Genomic DNA, 17909 nt, shown 5'->3' on the forward strand with positions numbered 1-17909 from the left:
ATGTGGTGCTGAGGAATTGAACCTAGGACTTCATGCATGTGAGGCAAGCACTGTACCACTGAGCCACCTTCCCATCCCTCATGGGGGCATTTTTAAAGTGTCTCCTGTGCAGTCGAGTCCCTGACGTCCTGGAGCGGAGAAAAGCGAGCAGCCATAGTCATCGGCCCCCCTCTCATCTCTGAACACTTATGGCTCCTGCTGTGATTTCAAGTCTGCTGACAGAGCTGGGGACTGCTGAGGCTGGATTTGGGGCTCCTGCGCCTCATCATGGCCTCCGGAAAAAAGGGAATGGGTCCCAGGCCTCGTTCACCCTTGGGTCCTGTGGGGAGGGCCGGAAGCAGGGCCGCTGAGCCTGTTGGTTTGGGTAGTGGGCTGCAAGGTGAGCCTCTAGAGTGGAGAGAGACTTGAAGAAGAGGTCTGGGGAGGGAGCCATGCAGATGTGGGGATAATCACGGCCTCCTGTGAGGTGTAACTGGACCCTTCTGAGCTGCTGGACCCAGAGCATTTGTGGTCCTAACCCCTGGCCTGATCCTCCCCCTCCCCGCCTCACCTCTCCCCTGCCCCCTCCCTGCCCTCTCCCTGGCCCCTTTACATAAGGCCAGTGCTGGCTGAGCCTTGGCTAGGAGCTGTGGCCATGGCCTTCACAGACCTGCTGGATGCCCTGGGCGGCGTGGGGTGCTTCCAGCTGGTCTACACCACCCTGCTGCTGCTGCCCTGTGCCCTGCTGGCCTGCCACACCTTCCTACAGAACTTCACAGCTGCCGTGCCCCCCCACTACTGTCGGCACCCCACCAACCACACGGGGGCCACCACCAATGACTCAGTGGCCTGGCTGAGGGCCGTGGTCCCCCTGGACCAGCATGGGGTCCCTGAGCCATGCCAGCGCTTCATGGAGCCTCAGTGGGCCCTCCTGAGCCCCAACACCACCTCCGTCCACCAGGCAGCCACAGAGCCATGCAAGGAAGGCTGGGTCTACGATCGCAGTGTCTTCCCATCTACCATCGCGATGGAGGTCAGAGGGGGCTGGGAGGCATGGCGGCTGCTTCCCATGGCCAAGGCTGAGGGTCCCCTCTTCGCTTGCAGTGGGATCTCGTGTGCGAGGCCCGCAGCCTCCCCGACCTGGCGCAGTCTGTCTACATGGCTGGAGTGCTAGTGGGAGCCGCTGTGTTTGGCGGCCTGGCGGACAGGTGAGCCCTGGGGATTGAGGGGGCCCCAGACTCAAAGCAAGAGCCAAAAAGCCCTAGGCCACAGCCTTCATTTGGTGTTTAAATTTCTTTGGGCTGTCATGGAACTTGAACTCAGGGCCTGGGCTCTGTCTCTGAACTTTTTTTTTGGTCAATTGTGGGGCTTGAACTCTTGACTTGGGCGCTGTCCCTCAGCTTGGACTTCAGCTCAAGGCAAGCGCTCTACCACTTGAACCATAGCTCCACTTTTGGTTTTCTGGTGGTTCATTGGAGATAAGAGTCTCATGGACTTTCCTGCCCAGGCTGGCTTTGAACCACAATCCTCAGATCTGAACCTTCTGAGTAGCTAGGATTATAGGTGTGAGCCACTGGCACCCGGCTTTTCTTTTTTTTTCATGTCAGTATTATAGCTTGAATTAAGGGCCAGGACTCACTCCCTTACTTAGCTGGCACTCTACCACTTAAGCCACATCTCTACTTCTAGCTTTTTGGTAGACAATTAGAGATAAGAATCTAGGGCTGCGGAGGTGGCTCAGTGGTAGAGTGCTTGCCTTGTATGCTTGCCCTGGTTTTGATTCTTCAGCACCACAAAAGCAGAAAAAGCCACAAGTGGCACTGTGGCTCAAGTGGTAGAGCGCTTGCCTTAAGCTGAAGAACTGAGGAACAGTGCCCAGGCCCAGAGTTCAAGCCCCACGACTGACCCCCCCCCCCCCAAAAAAAAAAAAAGAATCTCACAGACTTTCCTGACCAGGCTGTCCTTAACTGTGATCTTCAAATCTCAGCTTTCTCAGTAGCTAGGATTATAGGCATGGCCTACCAGCCCCCAGCCCCCCCACCTTTTTTTTTGCCAGTCCTGGAGCTTGAACTCAGGACCTGGGCGCTGTCCCTGAGCCTTTCTGTGCTCAGGGCTAGCACTCTACTACCTGAGCCACAGTGCCACTTCCAGCTTCCTCTGTTTATGTGGTATTGAGGAATTGAACCCAGGGCTTCATGCATGCTAGGCAAACACTCTACTACTAAGCCACATTCCCAGCCTTGCCCCCATTTTTATTATACAAGTCCTAGTACATCCACACATGGTCTAGCCCCTGACTTTGTCTCCACTTTGGAAACCTTTGGATTCGTGTGTGTGTGTGTGTGTGTGTGTGTGTGTGTGTGTGTGTGTGTGTGTGTGTATGCCTGCACACCTGCACAGCAGTTCTAGGGCTTGAACTCAGGGCCAGGACGCTGTCTCTGAGCTTTTCTTGCTCAAGGCTAGCACTCTACCATTTCAGCCATAGCTCCATTTCTGGCATTTTTTTGTAATTCATTTGAAATAAGAACCTCACGGAGGGCTGGGAAGGTGGCTCAGTGGTAGAGCGCTTGCCTTGCCTGCATGAAGCTCTGGGTTTGATTCCTCAGCACCACATAAGCAGGAAAAGCTGGAAATGGCGCTGTGGCTCAAGTGGTAGAGTGCTAGCCTTGAGCTGAAGAGCTGAATGACAGCACCCAGGCCCCGAGTTCAGGCCTCAGGACAAAAAGAAGAAGAAGAAGGAGAAGAAGAAGAAGGAGGAGGAGGAGCAGGAGGAAGAAGAAGAAGAGGAAGAAGAAGAAGAAGAAATAATCTCATGGATTTTCCTGCCCAGGCTAGCTTCAAACTGCAATCCTCAGATCTCACTGCCTGCATAGCTAGGATCTAGGATTACAGAGGCCAGCCTCCGGCCTCCGATGACCTCCTGGATTCTTAGTGTTCCCATTGCATCTGATGTGTGGATGGGCTACCCCTCCATAGCCACACCCCACCCTCAGACCATGCAGCCTGGCAAAGGCTCTGACGAAGTCCGCTCCTCTACCTCCACCCCTGCCTTCCCTACTCTTCCTCCTCTCTTCTGTCTTCTGCCCTCTTCCCTCCCGCTCTGTTCAGGTGAGAGGGCTGCTGGACTCCAGACCCCACTCCCCAGATTGTAGAAAGCCCTGTGCTTCCCACCTCAGACCCTTCATAGCAAGGCTGACATGGCCCTTGTCCCATGTGACACATCTTCCTCCCCAAGAAAGGAAGGTAGGAATGAGTATGTCTTAGGATACGTGGTAAGGAAACACTGGCACCCCCTTCTTGGACTCTGTCCTCTCCCCCTGAACCCACCTTTGCAAGGGAGCAATGCCGCAGCCAGAGTGTAGTTAACCCCGCGTCCTTGGTCTTGGACCCTTCTCACCCACTGTTTAATGATCAGTCTCTTGGTAGACCGGATCCTGGGTCCTTCCTCTGCAGCCTGGGGGACCTCTCCCCCACACTCCCTGCTATTTCTAGGCTGAAGCGCCCTTCTACCCAGAACATGCTCAGGTTACCCCCTCTCTCCCTGCTACCCCTACCTCTGGTCTTTGTAGAATCTCTGGCTTTATGTGACCTGGAGCCAATCTCTCTCTCCCTCTGTCTGTCTCTGCCTCTTTCTATCTCTCTCAATTTTGGGGGGGCTAGTTGTCACTACTGGATCTTAAACTCAGGACTTGGAGGCTGTTCCTTAGCTTTTTTGCTCCAAGCTGGTGGTCTACCATTTGACCCACAGTTCCACTCTTTGGTGGTTAATGAGAGATAAGAGTCTCAGGGGCTTTCCTACCCAGGCTGGCTTCAAACCACAACCCTCAGATCTCAGTCTCCTGAATAGCTAAGAATACAGGTATGTGCCACCAGTGTCCAGGGTAAATCTCTCCAATTTCCTTCCCCACTATTTCCTCCCCTCTCTGACCAGCCTCGGAACCATTGCCTTGAACCTGGAAATTATGGGTCCTGTTTTGAGGGCTGGCTTTTACCAGGCACCCCAGCTTTCCCTTCCCGGCCTTGATGCCCCCGTATGAGAGAGAATGGCTGGAGGCAGGCAGCTTGCTCCCAGAACCCTAATGCTCTGCTTGTTCCCTGGGCTCAGGCTGGGCCGCAAGGCCCCCCTAATCTGGTCATACCTGCAGCTGGCGGTTTCGGGGGCTGCCACGGCGTTGGTGGACTCCTTCAGCGCGTACTGCGTCTCCCGGTTCCTGATGGGCATGACCTTCTCCGGCATCATCCTCAACTCCCTCTCCCTAGGTGAGTGCACCCCAGCGGGGCTCTGAGGGCCTGGGGGCGCTGGAGTCAGGGGGGTGGCGGCCCCATGTGGCCCATCTTATTTCGCGTTGTTGGGATTCTCATCTAGGATCTCAGTTGACCATCTGGGGTCCAGACCCAGGAGACACCCCCCCATTCTCAGATCACGGCCCTGCCAGCAGCTAGCTAGTGATAGGACCTGGTGGCCTTTCCCTCTTGTGGGTTTTAGTTTCCTAATCTGTAAACTGAGGAGCTGTGGGTTATTTAATCTGTGCGTTAGTCAACACGATCATGTACTAAGTGCCTGCTGGGTGCCAGGTGTAGGGGAATCACAGAGGTGAGCTATGATAGTGCCCAGGGCTGCAGGCAGCTCCGAAGTCTCTGGGCTCTAAGCAGGGTGGGCTTCAGCTAGGCTTGCAAGGCTGCTGCTTTCTTTGGGTAGAGACAAAGCCTTTAGCACACCAGGCTCAGCCCTCTTTCTAGCTAGCAGGTCCCAGGAGGTCCTGGCAGAAAGCATTGTGGGGTAGCAGAAAATCCACCCTGGACACAGACCCACCCACGCCTGTGCTTTACCTAAGCTACTTAGCTTGCTCCTGGGACCAGCACTGAGAAACAGCCACCACCCTCAGTTATCTAAAACGGAAAAAAACAGCTAGGCACCAGTGGCTCATGCCTGTAATCCTAGCTGCTCACGAAGCTGAGATGTGAGGTTCATCTTTGAAGTCAGCCCAGGTAGTAAAGTATATGAGACTCTTACCTCTGTTTAACCACCAAAAACCTGGAAGTGGAGCTGTGGCTCAAACGGTAGAACACTAGCCTTGAGCAAAAAAGCCCAACGAGAGTAAAAGGCTCTGAGTTCAAGTCACAGTACCAGCACACGCGCGCACGGGCACACACACACACACAGAAGGCGATCAGTGCCAGTGGGAACCTGAGCCCCTACCAAATGGGTAAAAATGGCAATGGCTTGGTACAAGGGAGCCGTCCATAACTATTTGTATTTGTTTGTTGTTTGTTGCGCTGATACTGGAGCTTGAACTCAAGGGCCTGGACACTATCCCTGAGTTTTTTGATCAAGGCTAGAACTTTACCACTTGAGCCACAGCTCCACTTCTGGCTTTTTTGGATATAAATGTCTCATGGACCTTTCTTCCTTGGTCTAGCTTTAAACCTTAATTCTCAGATCTCAGTCTCCTGAGTAGCTAGGATTACAGGTGTAAGCTACCAATGCCCAGCTAGTCTACAGACTTTTTTTTTCCAGTCCTGGGGTTTGAACTCAGGGTCTGAGCACTGTCCCTGAGCTTTTGCTCAAGGCTAGTACTCTACCACTTAAGCCACAGCACCACTTCTGGCTTTTTCTGTTTATGTGGTACTAAGGAATCAAACCCAAGTCTTCGTGCATGCTAGGCAAGCACTCTACCACTAAGCCACATTCCTCACCCAAGTCTGCAGTTTATTTTTTTATTTTTTATTTTTTTGGTCCGGTTGTGGGCCTGAACTCTGGGTCTGGGCACTGTCCCTCAGCTCTTCAGCTCAAGGCTAGTGCTCTACCACTTGAGCCACAGTGCCACTTCCAGCTTTTTTTTTTTCCTGCTTATGTGGTGCTGAGGAATCGAACCCAGGGCCTCATGCATGCAAGGCAAGCGCTCTACCACTGAGCCACCTTCCCAGCCCCAAAGTCTGCAGTTTAAATTGCAGTTATCAGAGTGAGTGAGCCCTGCCAAGGCATGAAGGAAGGAATTCCAGGCAGAGGGAAAGGCAAGTCCCTCCTACAGGAGCAGCTTGTGCCCAGGCTCAAGAGCAAAGAGGTCCCTGTGGCTGAAGCAGAGTTGGGTATATTTATGACAGATGAGGTCACAGGAGGGGGAGGAGTGGGGAGGGGAAGTCCTAGGGACCAGGAGGACGATGGGAGATACTTGGCCACTTTTTTTGTGTGTACCAGTACTAGGGCTTGAATTCAGGGCCATGTACTCTTTTTAGCTCAAGACTAGCGCTCTACCACTTGAGCCATACCTCTACCACTGACTTTTTACAGGTTAATTGGAGATAAGAGTCCTGTGGACTTTCCTGCCCAAGCTGGCTTCCAACTAAGATTCTCATATCTCAGCTTCCTGAGCAGCTAGGATTACAGGCGTGGGCCACTTTATTTATTTATTTTTGATCCAGTTGTGGGGCCTGAACTCTGGGCCTGGGCGCTGTCCCTCAGTTCTTCAGCTCAAGGCTAGCGCTCTACCACTTGAGCCACAGTGCCACTTTGGGCTTTTTTTCTTTTTTCTTATGTGGTGCTGAGGAATCAAACCCAGGGCCTCAGGCATGCAAAGCAAGCGCTCTACCACTGAGCCACCTTCCCAGCCCGCGTGAGCCACTTTAAAGAGTGTGGTTTTTTAACTCTGAATGAGACAGGAGATGCTAGAGGATTCTGAGCTGAGAAAAGACCTGATTTAGGATCTGAAACCTGACCGATCGCCTTGGTCACTGTTACATGATACCAAACCAGAAGCAGGAAGGCCAGGTAAGAGGCCACTGCTGTCTCAGGAAGAGCAGAGGCGAAACCAGACCAGGAGGTGGCAGCGGAGCAGACACAGATGGGGTGAAATTGTGAAGGCAGAAACAACAGGACTTGTTGGCAGATGGCACATGCATGCTCATTGCCACTAGAAAGCAATGTCCCTGCTAATTTGTTGTGGCTGGCTTGCTTGCTTGCTTGCTTGCTTTCCTTCCTTCCTTCCTTCCTTCCTTCCTTCCTTCCTTTCTTTCTTTTTCTTTGGTCGGTCATGGGGTTTGAACTCTGGGCCTTGGCACTGTCCCTCAGCTCGTTAGATCAAGGCTAGAGCTCTCAGTTTTCTGGTGGTTTACTGGAGATGAGAGACTTTCCTGCCTGGGCTAGCTTGAACCGTGATTCTCAGCTCTCAGCCTCCCGAGTAGCTAGGATTACATGTGAGCCACCAGCACCAGCTTTTGTGGCTTTCTTGTACAGATATGTCCTAACTTACTTAACCAGTCCCCCATGGGTGGATGTTTAAGGTGTTCCAGACTGTGCTATTGTTAAAGATTTGCATTTTTGTCTTTGCATGAGGTCGAGAATGTTTTCTTACAGTTAAGAACTATTTTATTTCCTTCTCTACTGATCCTTTGCATTTTTTGACTTTTTTTCCTCCTGTCCTAGAGTTTGAACTCTGGGCCTCGCTGCTGTTGCTGAGCTTTTGTGTTCAAGGCTAGTGCTCTACCATTTGAGACACAGCTCCATTTCTGGCTTTTTGTGGTTACTTGGAAATAAGAGTCTCATGGACTTCCCTGACTGGGCTGGGCTTCAAACTGTGATCCTCAGATCTCAGCCTCCTGGGTAAACTGGATTGCAGGCATTAACCATTGACACCCATTTTTCTTTTGGCTTTTGGTCATTTTTCTATTGGTTTGTAAGAACTCTTCCAATGCAATGGTATCTTATTAAGTTACAAAATTTTTCCTTTTTATCTTTTCTCCTCCTTCTCTTCTTCTTCCTCCTCGTCCTCCTCCTTCTCTGTCTCTTTAGCTCTCTGTCCCTGTCTCTGTCTCTCTGGCTCTCTCTTCCTCTCCTGACTTTATGGCTTCGTTTCTCTCTCTCTCTCTCTCTCTCTCTCTCTTTTTGTTGGTCATGCCTGGGCCTGGGCGCTGTCCCTCAGCTCTTCAGCTCAAGGCTAGTGCTCTACCACTTGAGCCACAGTGCCACTTCTGGTTTTCTGAGTGGTTTATTGGAGATAAGAGTCTCACGGACTTTTCCTGCCCAGGCTGGCTTTGAACCTCGGTCCTGAGTAGTTAGGATTACAGGTGCAAGCCACCAGTGCTTGGATCATATTTCTCATTTTTATGAGTTAAATTTGTTAAACCTTCATTTGATTTCTTCTAGTTTTTCATTTTATTACTTCTAGTGTAGCATTTCTCTACACTAAGATTCAGGTCCCATGAATTTAAGCTTCTGTCATGTCATTGGTTCTGGTGGGTTCTTTGGCCCTCCCCCTGGGTATATGGAGTGAGGTAGGGATGCTTATTCTTTTTTTTTTTTTTGGGTCCGGTCGTGGGGCCTGAACTCTGGGCCTGGGCACTGTCCCTCAGCTCTTCAGCTCAAGGCTAGAGCTCTACCACTTGAGCCACAGTGCCACTTCTGGCTTTTTTCTCTTTTGCTTATGTGGTGCTGAGGAATCGAACCCAGGGCCTCTGGCATGCAAGGCAAGCGCTCTACCACTGAGCCACCTTCCCAGCCCAGGGATGCTTATTCTAAATGAATCTTGGGATGAGTTTAAGGGGCCACTGTGGTGAAAAGGGCTGGGGTGATTAAACAACCATCTGATAGACAAGTCCGGCTGAGCATGCCTGTGTTTCCTCTACAGTTGTGGAGTGGATGCCCACCCGGGGCCGCACTGTGGCGGGCATCTTGCTGGGCTACTCCTTCACCATGGGCCAGCTCATCCTGGCAGGAGTGGCGTACCTGATCCGCCCTTGGCGGTGGCTGCAGTTTGCTGTATCTGCTCCTTTCCTGATCTTTTTCCTCTATTCTTGGTACGTTCAGCAAAGTGGAATGCTGAAGGGTGGGTCCCTTGTGTGGCCCCCATGGAAAGGGGAGGTGTGTAGTGGCTGGGACTTTCTGGACTTGGGGGGGTCACACAGGGTCCCCAGAACTGGTGAATGGAGTCAAGGAAGCTTTGGTAAAACCTGTCCCATAAGCAAGGGGTTCTAGAACATGCTGAGTAATATATATATATATATATATATATATATATCAGTCCTGAGGCTTGAACTCAGGGCCTGGGTACTTCCCTGAGCTTCTCTTGCTCAAGGCTAGCAATCTACCACTTGAACCACAGTGACACTTCCAGCTTTTTCTGTGTATGTGGTATTGAAGAATTGAACCCAGGGCTTAAGCCACATTCCCAGCCCCTTGCTGAGTGATTTTTGCCTTCATCAAATCCTTTGTGCCTCACAATGACCCCATGATGCTTAGTTTAAGGCAACTGAGGTACAGCTGAGAGTGAGTCTATGATTCATTCAAGACCAACAGCCACTGTCAGAGCCAGATACAATGCTGGGCATGCTGTTGTCTCTGTACGATCTGCTACAAAAATAAATAAATGAAAAAGAAAGAAAAAGAAAGGAAGCAAGGAAGGAAGGAAGGAAGAAAGGGAGAAAGGGAAGGTGTCTTCCTAATTCAAAAACAGTGGAGCACTTCATCTTTGTGTGTGTGTGCTGGTACCGGAGCTTAAGCTCATGGCCTCATGCTCTCGTTTGGATCTTTTGCACAAGGCAGGAGCTCTACCACAGTTCCACTTCTGTTTGCTGCATAGAGATAAGAATCTTGGTGATTTTTCTGGCTGTCTTTGAACTATGATCCTCAGAATTGGGTTTGGAGAGGGGAATGAGCCCCACTCAGCCCTGGGCCTTCTTTTTCCCCTTCCTTCCTTCCTTCCCTTCCTTCCTTCCTTCCTTTCTTTTTTGTTGGTTGTGGGGCCTGAACTCTGGGCCTGGGCGCTGTCCCTCAGCTCTTCAGCTCAAGGCTAGCGTTCTACCACTTGAGCCACAGCACCACTTCCAGCTTTTTCTGCTTATGTGGTGCTGAGGAATGGAACCCAGGGCCTCATGCATGCAGGGCAAGCAGTCTACCACTGAGCCACCTTCCCAGATCTTCTTTTTCCTCTTCCTGTCCCAGGTGGCTTCCAGAGTCTTCCCGATGGCTCCTTCTACATGGCAGGTCGCAGCAGGCTGTGCAGAACTTGCAGAAGGTAGCAGCAATGAATGGAAGACGGGAAGAAGGGGACAGGCTGACCTCAGAGGCAAGTGGTGGGTGAGGAAGGAAGCAAGGAATGAGCTTCTGTCTTCCTGGCAGCCCCCAGTCCTACTGGGATTTGGTTAGTTTCTCAACACTCACTTGCCATCCAGGAATTGAGGCTGGGAATGCACAGGGCAGAGAAGGCTCTAGGCAGATGCCCAATCAGCCCTGAATGGCTGTGTGACCTGGGACAAATGGCTGATCTATTGCACTCATTCATTTACTCATCGGTGTCATTAGGAAATAATCTCATCCACATTGACATCCTGTCAGAATGTGAATAAAAATGAAAAATTTTAAATAGTAATCACAAAGTAAAAATACTGGAAAACCAATGACAAAGTGTCATTCTAAATACGAATTATTAATGGTTGGGCGCTGGTGGCTCACTCCTATAATCCTAGCTACTCAGGAGGCTGAGATCTGAGGATCGCGGTTCAAAGCCAGCCCAGGCAAGGAAAGTCTATGAAACTCTTTTTTTTTTTGGGTCCGGTCGTGGGTCCTGAACTCTGGGCCTGGGCACTGTCCCTCAGCTCTTCAGCTCAAGGCTGGCGCTCCACCACTTGAGCCACAGCAACACTTCCGGCTTTTTTCCTTTTGCTTATGTGGTGCTGAGGAATCGAACCCAGGGCCTCAGGCATGCAAGGCAAGCGCTCCTACCACTGAGCCAACTTCCCAGCCCAAGTCCATGAAACTCTTATCTCCAATAAACCACCAGAAGACCGGAAGTGGCGCAGTAGCTCAAGTGGTAGAGTGCTAGCCTTGAGCTGAAGAGCTGAGGGACACTGCTCAGGCCCAGAGTTCAAGCCCCATGACCGACAAAAAAAAGAAAGAAAAAAAAATAAATGCCAGTTATTATCAGATAACTATTTTTTACTGTGGATATGTGAGACAGAACAGAGGGACCCCTCTCCCTGGGCACTGGGCAGGAATTATACAGTATCAAGCATTGTTAAATACTACTAAGTACTGTTTAATGCTATTAAGGTTGTTAATTCTGTGCTGCATTTTCATAAAACCTTTATTGTAAAGAACCTTTTAATGCTCGGGTTTTTTTTTTTTTTTTTTTTTTTTGGTTGTGGGCCTGAACTCTGGGCCTGGGCGCTGTCCCTCAGCTCTTCAGCTCAAGGCTAGCTCTACCACTTGAGCCACAGCGCCACTTCCAGCTTCTCCTGCTTATGTGGTGCTGAGGAATCGAACCCAGGGCCTCATGCATGCAAGGCAAGCAGTCTACCAGTGGAGGTGGCAGTGACAGTGGGAGAGGTGGTAATGAGGAAACCTGATAAGAGCTGTGGTATACAAAATGACAGAAGGTGAGGGGACAGCAGAGAGCTCAGACTCCTGAGCTGTAAGGTTGTAAGGAGCCAAAGTCAGGAGTCTGTGGGTCCTGGTTGCTGGAGGAGTTCTAGAGGGCCAAGCACTTAGAGCCAATAGTCTGCTATTGTCAAGGCTTAAGAGCTGTTAACAGGGCCAGTGGTCCTGACACTCTAGGCCTGAAGAGCTGTAACACTAACAACTTTTAAAACCAGGATCTTAGGGGCTGGGAAGGTGGCTCAGTGGTAGAGCGCTTGCCTTGCATGCCTGAGGCCCTGGGTTCGATTCCTCAGCACCACATAAGCAAAAGGAAAAAAGCCGGAAGTGGTGCTGTGGCTCAAGTGGTAGAGCGCCAGCCTTGAGCTGAAGAGCTGAGGGACAGTGCCCAGGCCCAGAGTTCAGGCCCCACGACCGGAGCCAAAAAAACAAAACAAAACTAGGATCTTAATACTTAAGACCGAATCGGGAACTGAACACTAGCAGGTGCTACCTGCTGTACTCTTAAGTCACTGCTGCTGGAAGCTGCTATGTGCTGCTCAGCTTGCTGGTGGTTAAAGCACAGAGCAGTTCCCACTGTGTGCCTAGAGCTATAAATCACTGGCTTCTGAAGGCCGGTGCAATAGGCTTGTAGCGCTCGGCTCAAGGCTCAAGTCTGCCAGTCCAGCCCCAAGGCCTCCTGTGCCCAAGGGCCCAGCACTGCACCCATTAGAAGGGCTAATTCTCACCTATTCACATTTTCTGTCCAGGCCCAGCAAAAGAAGCCAGCCAGCTGATTAGTAATGCAATACTATTTATTTAGCTCCACGCAAGGCACGGTACTAATGCCTTGACATATGCATAGAATCTCACTAAATGTCTCATTTTTGCCAGTGAGGAGTTAAAATGCAAATGGATCAGGTAATTTGCCTATGAACATACAATGGGGTCATGACACGTTCACTCAGAAGCGTGTGTGTGTGTGTGTGTGTGTGTGTGTGTGTGTGTACTGATCCTAGGACTTGAACTCAGGGCCTGAATGCTGCTGTTCCTGAGTTCTGTTTTTTTTTTTGGGAGGCGGGGGTCCAGTCATGGGCCTGAACTCTGGGCCTGAGTGCTGTCCCTCAGCTCTTCAGCTCAACTCTACCACTTGAGCCATAGCACCACTTCCGGCTTTTTTTTTCTGATTATGTGGTGTTGAGGAATTGAACTCAGGGCCTCATGTGTGCAAGGCAAGCGCTCTACCACTGAGCCACCTTCCCAGCCCCCTGAGTTTTTGTTTTTTGTCTTTAATATATTTTTGTTTTGTTGTTGCTTTGCTCAAGGCTAGCACTCTACCACTTGGGTTTTGGCTTCTTTGGGTAGTTAACTGGAGAAAAGCGTCTCCTAAGCTTTTCTGCCCTGGCTGGCTTCAAACCATGATCCTCAGATCTCAGCCTCTGTGCCACTTACAGTTTTCTGGTGGTTAATTGGAAATAAGAGTCTTATGGACTTTCCTGCCCAGGCTGGCTTCAAATCATGATCCTCAGTTCTCGGCCTCCTGAGCAGCCAGGATTACAGGCATGAGCCACCGGTGTCTGGCTTTCAGATCCATTTTTAACCACTGTCTGACACTATCTCAGTCTACTTGAGGAATGGGATGAGGGTCCCTACGCAACCACAGAATCTCAGGAATATAAGAGCAGGCCTAGGAGCCCATGGGGCATCTCAAAGCCCCTGAAAGCAGATTAGCTGGAGCCAGCTGTCCACTGGAGACTAGAGCTGGCCACCTTACTAGAAGGTACAAATTGTGGCCCTCCTTTCCTCAGATGAAGGCACTCCTATGGTAACGTGGGCCCCAGGTCCTTTGCTCTCCCTGATCAGATATTTTGCACCCAGGTGGTAAGCTCCTACATCCACAGCAAGTTTGCAAATGTGCGCACCTCCAGCTCCATCTTGGATCTCTTTCGAACCCCAGCCATCCGTAAGGTCACGTGCTGTCTCATGATGGTGTGGTAAGTGATGGGCCGTGCTTTTGGGTAGGTGCTAGTGCTGGAGTGTAAAGTCAGGGCCTTACACTCTCCCTTGGCTTTTGTGCTCAAGGCTGGTTCTCTACCACTTGAGCCACAGACCTACTTCATCTGAGATAAGACTCTCATAGACTTTTCTCTCTCTCTCTCTCTTTTTTTTTTTTTTTTGGTCGTGGGACTTGAACTCTGGGCCTGGGCGCTGTCCCTGAGCTCTTCAGCTCAAGGTGAGTGCTCTACCACTTAAGCCACAGCACCAATTCCGGTTTTCTGGTGATTAATTGGAGATGAATCTCATAGACTTTCCTACCTGGGCTGGTTTTTGAGCCGTGATCCTCAGATCTCAGCCTCCTAAGTTGCTAGGATTACAGTCGTGAGCCACCAGCACCTGGCAACCAAACCATTTTTCAAAAATTGTTATAATTAGGGTGTTATACAAAGGGGTTACTATTTCATAAATCAGGTAATAGGAAATTTTTTTCTTTTCCTCCTCCTCTTCTTCCTCTTCCTCCTCCTCTTTTTCCTCCTCCTCTTCTTCTTCTTCTTCTTCTGTCATGGGGCTTGAACTCAGGGCCTGGACATTGTCCCTGAGCTGTTTTGCTCAAGGTTAGTACTCTAGCACTTTGAACCAAAGCTTCACTTCTGCTTTTGTGATAGTTAATTGCAGGTATAAGTCTCACACCTGGGTGCAGATGGCTTATGCCTGTAATCCTAGCTACTCCGGAGGCTGAGATCTGAGGATCAAGAAAGACAGTGAGACTCTTATCTCCAATAAATTACCAGAAAACCGGAAGTGGCACTATAGCTTAAGTAGTAGAGCACTCGCCTTGAGCTGAAGAGCTGAGGAATAGCGCCCAGACCCAGAGTTCAAGCCCCACGACCAACAAAAAAAAAAAAAAAAGACTCTCACAGACTTTTCTGCCTGGACTGGCTTTGAACTGCGATCCTCAGATCTCAGCCTCCTGAGTAGCTAGGATTACAGGCGTGAGCCACTATCATCCTGCACATTACTTTTTTTTTTTTTGGGGGGGGTGCAGTTGTGGGGCCTGAACTCTGGGCCTGGGCGCTGTCTCTCAGCTCTTCAGCTCAAGGCTAGCGTTCTACCACTTGAGCCACAGCGCCACTTCCAGCTTTTTTCTTTTTGCTTATGTGGTGCTGAGGAATGGAACCCAAGGCCTCAGTCATGCAAGGCAAGTGCTCTACCACTGAGCCACCTTCCCAGCCCCTGCATATTATTTTTTTTGGACAATGTCACCCCCTTCCTTCACCTTCTTCCAGTTACCCCCTCCTGTCCTTGTCCACAATTTCATAGTTCATTTTCTACATAGTGTCTTCTGAGCAGGGAAAGTTCTTAGTCTTTGCAGTCTGGTGGTTTGGGGGCACCCAGAATGAGGGGTTACCCCACCCTGGAGGTGGAGAAGCCTTCTGCAGGGTAGCCTGACCCTGGGCAGTGGGAGAGCCCAAAAGACCTCAGTTCAGGAAAAGAAAGATTCGTGATGCCCTTCCTCCTCTACTTCCTCACCTTCCTTTGCCTGCTGAGAAGAAGCAGGCCATGAATTCCAACTCCAAGACTTGAAATCCTTTTCTTTGTATGAGTAGTGGGCCTTGAACTCAGGGCCTGTGTTCAAGATGTAGAAGGAGAAGTCTGGATTTCAAAGCCAAAGTCAGACACGTGGGAGATCAGGAGGGGATGTCGTGGACAATCAGGAGCGTTGAACTCCCTGAGCAAAGGAGTCCTGTGTCATGCATGCATCCAGTGTCCCCTGCCCTGGGTGGGTCAGTGAGCCATGGGTGAAATATGACCGTTCTGCCACCTTTTCCAGGTTTTCTAACTCCGTGGCTTACTACGGCGTGGCCATGGACCTGCAGAAGTTTGGACTGAACATCTACCTGGTGCAGGCTCTGTTTGGCCTAATTGACATCCCCGCCATGCTGGTGGCCACCACCACCATGATTTATGTTGGCCGCCGGGCCACAGTGGCTTCCTTCCTCTTTCTGGCTGGGCTCATGGTCATTGCCAACATGTTTGTGCCAGAAGGTGAGCTGTTGCTTTTTTTTTTTTTTTCTGGTCCGTGGTGGGGCTTGAACTCTGGGCCTGGGCACTGTTATTCAGCTCTTCAGCACAAGGCTAGTGCTCTACCACTTGAGCCACAGCACCACTTCTAGTTTTCTGGTGCTTAATTGGAGATAAGAGTCTCACGGACTTTTCCTGCACAGACTGGCTTTGAATCGTAATCCTCAGATCTCAGCCTCCTGAGTAGCTAGGATTATAGCTGTGAGCACTGGCATACAGATGCACACAAATGCCAGCTTCCAATGGCTCATACCTGTAATCCTAGCTACTCAGGAGGCTGAGATCTGAGGATCACGGTTCAAAGCCAGTCCAGGCAGGAAAGTCCATAAGACTCTTTTTTTTTTTTTGCCAGTCCTGGAGCTTGAACTCAGGGCCTGGGCACTGTCATTGAGCCTCTCTGTGCTCAAGGCTAGTGCTCTACCACTTGAGCCACAGCACCACTTCTGGCTTTTTCTGTTTATGTGGTACTGAGGAATCGAACCCAGGGCTTCATGCATGCTAGGCAAGCACTCTACCACTAAGCCACATTCCCAATCCTCCATAAGACTCTTATCTCCATTTAACCACCAGAAAACCAGAAGTAGAGCTGTGTGGCGCAAAGTGGTTGAGTGCCATCCTTGAGCAGAAAAGCTCAGGGACATAGCCCAAGTCCTCAGTGTAATCCCGCCCCCACCAACAACAAAAAGTGGTAGAGCAAAAAAAAACAAACAAACAAATCCTAAGCAAGAGTAGCCCTCAATTCAAGTCCCAGTACTGGCATGCATGAGCAGACAATAATAATAATAATAATAATAATAGCCATTTCTATGGTATAGGGCAGGGTAGGGCCCAGGTCTGGGTATGGTAGGAAATCTCCCACTAGAGCCCAGCTTCTTCCTCCTTCTGACCCCTGGCTTTATCTTCTGCATCCTCTCCTACCATCCTCCTCCTGAGGTTCCCCCAATCTTCCCTTCTCCCCTCCTCCCTCCCCACAGCTCAACCTCCCTCCTTCTTCTCCTCTAGACATGCAGACCCTGCGCACCGCCCAGGCGGCCCTGGGCAAAGGCTGCCTGGCCAGCTCCTTCATCTGCATTTACCTGTTCACAGGAGAGCTGTACCCCACAGAGATCAGGTGGGAGCACTGGGGATTGGGGCACCTGGGCAGAGAGCTGCCCTGCCCTCTGACACCCAGGGCCTGCTCCTGACCCTTCCACACCTCCCACAGGCAGATGGGGATGGGCTTCGCCTCTGTCAACGCCCGCATCGGGGGTCTGGCAGCACCCTTGATCACCACTCTGGGGGAGTTCAACCCAGTCCTGCCACCTGTGGCCTTCGGTGCCACCTCAATGCTGGCGGGGCTGGCTGTCACCTGCTTCCTAATGGAGACCCGCAATGTGCCCCTGGTGGAGACCATCGCTGCCATGGAGAGACGGTGAGGGTGGGGTCTGTCAGGCTGAGACTAAAGGGAAGTAGCTCAGGCCTGGGTGGGAGCTTTGAAGGATGAGCCAGAAAATAAGAGCAAGCAATGCCCCCTTCCCAGGTTGCCTTTCTAACAAGAATAGGCCCAGGAAGTGGAGCTGTGGGTCAAGTGATGGAATGTCAGTCTTGTGTAGAAAAAGCAAAGGGCCAGCACCCAGGCCCTACGGAGGCCCGAAGTTCAAGGCCCATTACTGACAAAGTAAATTAAAAAAAATTTTTTTTCTGTCATTGATTTAAAAGAGCATGAGTCACATGGGAATAGGGAATTGAATAGAAGATTCCAGTCCCCTTTCTTATCAGGGTCTCCTTATCTCAAATGCTTTCCCACTGACAAAATTGTTGTAACTTTGAAAAAAAAAATCTCCAAAATGGAGCCAGCCAGGATGCATGGGCAAGATAGACAAATGATGAAAATAAGCAGATAACTGACATTTTCCATTCCCATTCGAACAGAGCCAAAGAGGGTCCTTCCAAGAAAGATACAGAAGAAAAGAGAGAAGAAATGTCTCTTCAGCAGCTGGGCACGTCTCACCTCAAGGAAACCATCTAAGCTGCCAAGAGGAACCTGGCATAAGCTGGCAGCAGCTCAGCCAGTGCCCAGCCCTCCCCATCCCTGAGTTTCTCCCAGGGATACTGGGCGAAGCTGGCACTGAACTCCAAACAAGGTCAGCCAAAGGACATGGTGGTGGGGCAGAAGCCACTGCTGAGACTTCTCAGACGAATGCTCAATAATCTGCATCACAAAGAGATAAAAGACCAGGGAAACCATCTCTAGGGGGCCAAAGCACAGACTGTGCTTCATGATAATAAAAATACTGTTGACTGTTCCTATCTCCAAACCTGCCGTGTGTGTGTGTGTGTGTGTGTGTGTGTGTGTGTGCATGTGTGTGTGCACACATGTGTGTCTTACCTCCTGGGGTTTTGGGGAACAGCATCTCCACAGCAGGCCTTGCCTGCCTTTGTAGCCCCTAAGTGGACCTTGCAGAAGGCCCAATACATAGTTGCATGAGTGGTGAATCCAGAGGACCTTGCAGAAGGCCCAATA

The 17909-nt window shown here is 50.6% G+C and overlaps 1 protein-coding gene across 1 annotated transcript; it reads left to right on the forward strand.

Moving 5' to 3' along the window:
• Nucleotides 1-634: 634 nt before the first annotated feature.
• LOC122105258 (solute carrier family 22 member 20) lies at nt 635-17648 on the forward strand. The gene is made up of 10 exons (XM_042676417.1): nt 635-1012; nt 1084-1187; nt 4085-4239; nt 8604-8772; nt 9917-10040; nt 13205-13320; nt 15156-15370; nt 16409-16517; nt 16611-16817; nt 17318-17648. Exons 1-10 carry the CDS (start codon nt 635-637, stop codon nt 17412-17414), a joined length of 1674 nt encoding a protein of 557 aa, XP_042532351.1. The 3' UTR covers nt 17415-17648.
• Nucleotides 17649-17909: the final 261 nt, after the last annotated feature.

This window comes from Dipodomys spectabilis, unplaced genomic scaffold (assembly GCF_019054845.1).
Source record: "Dipodomys spectabilis isolate Male_0828 unplaced genomic scaffold, ASM1905484v1 ptg000030l, whole genome shotgun sequence".
Taxonomy (NCBI): Eukaryota; Metazoa; Chordata; class Mammalia; order Rodentia; family Heteromyidae; genus Dipodomys; species Dipodomys spectabilis.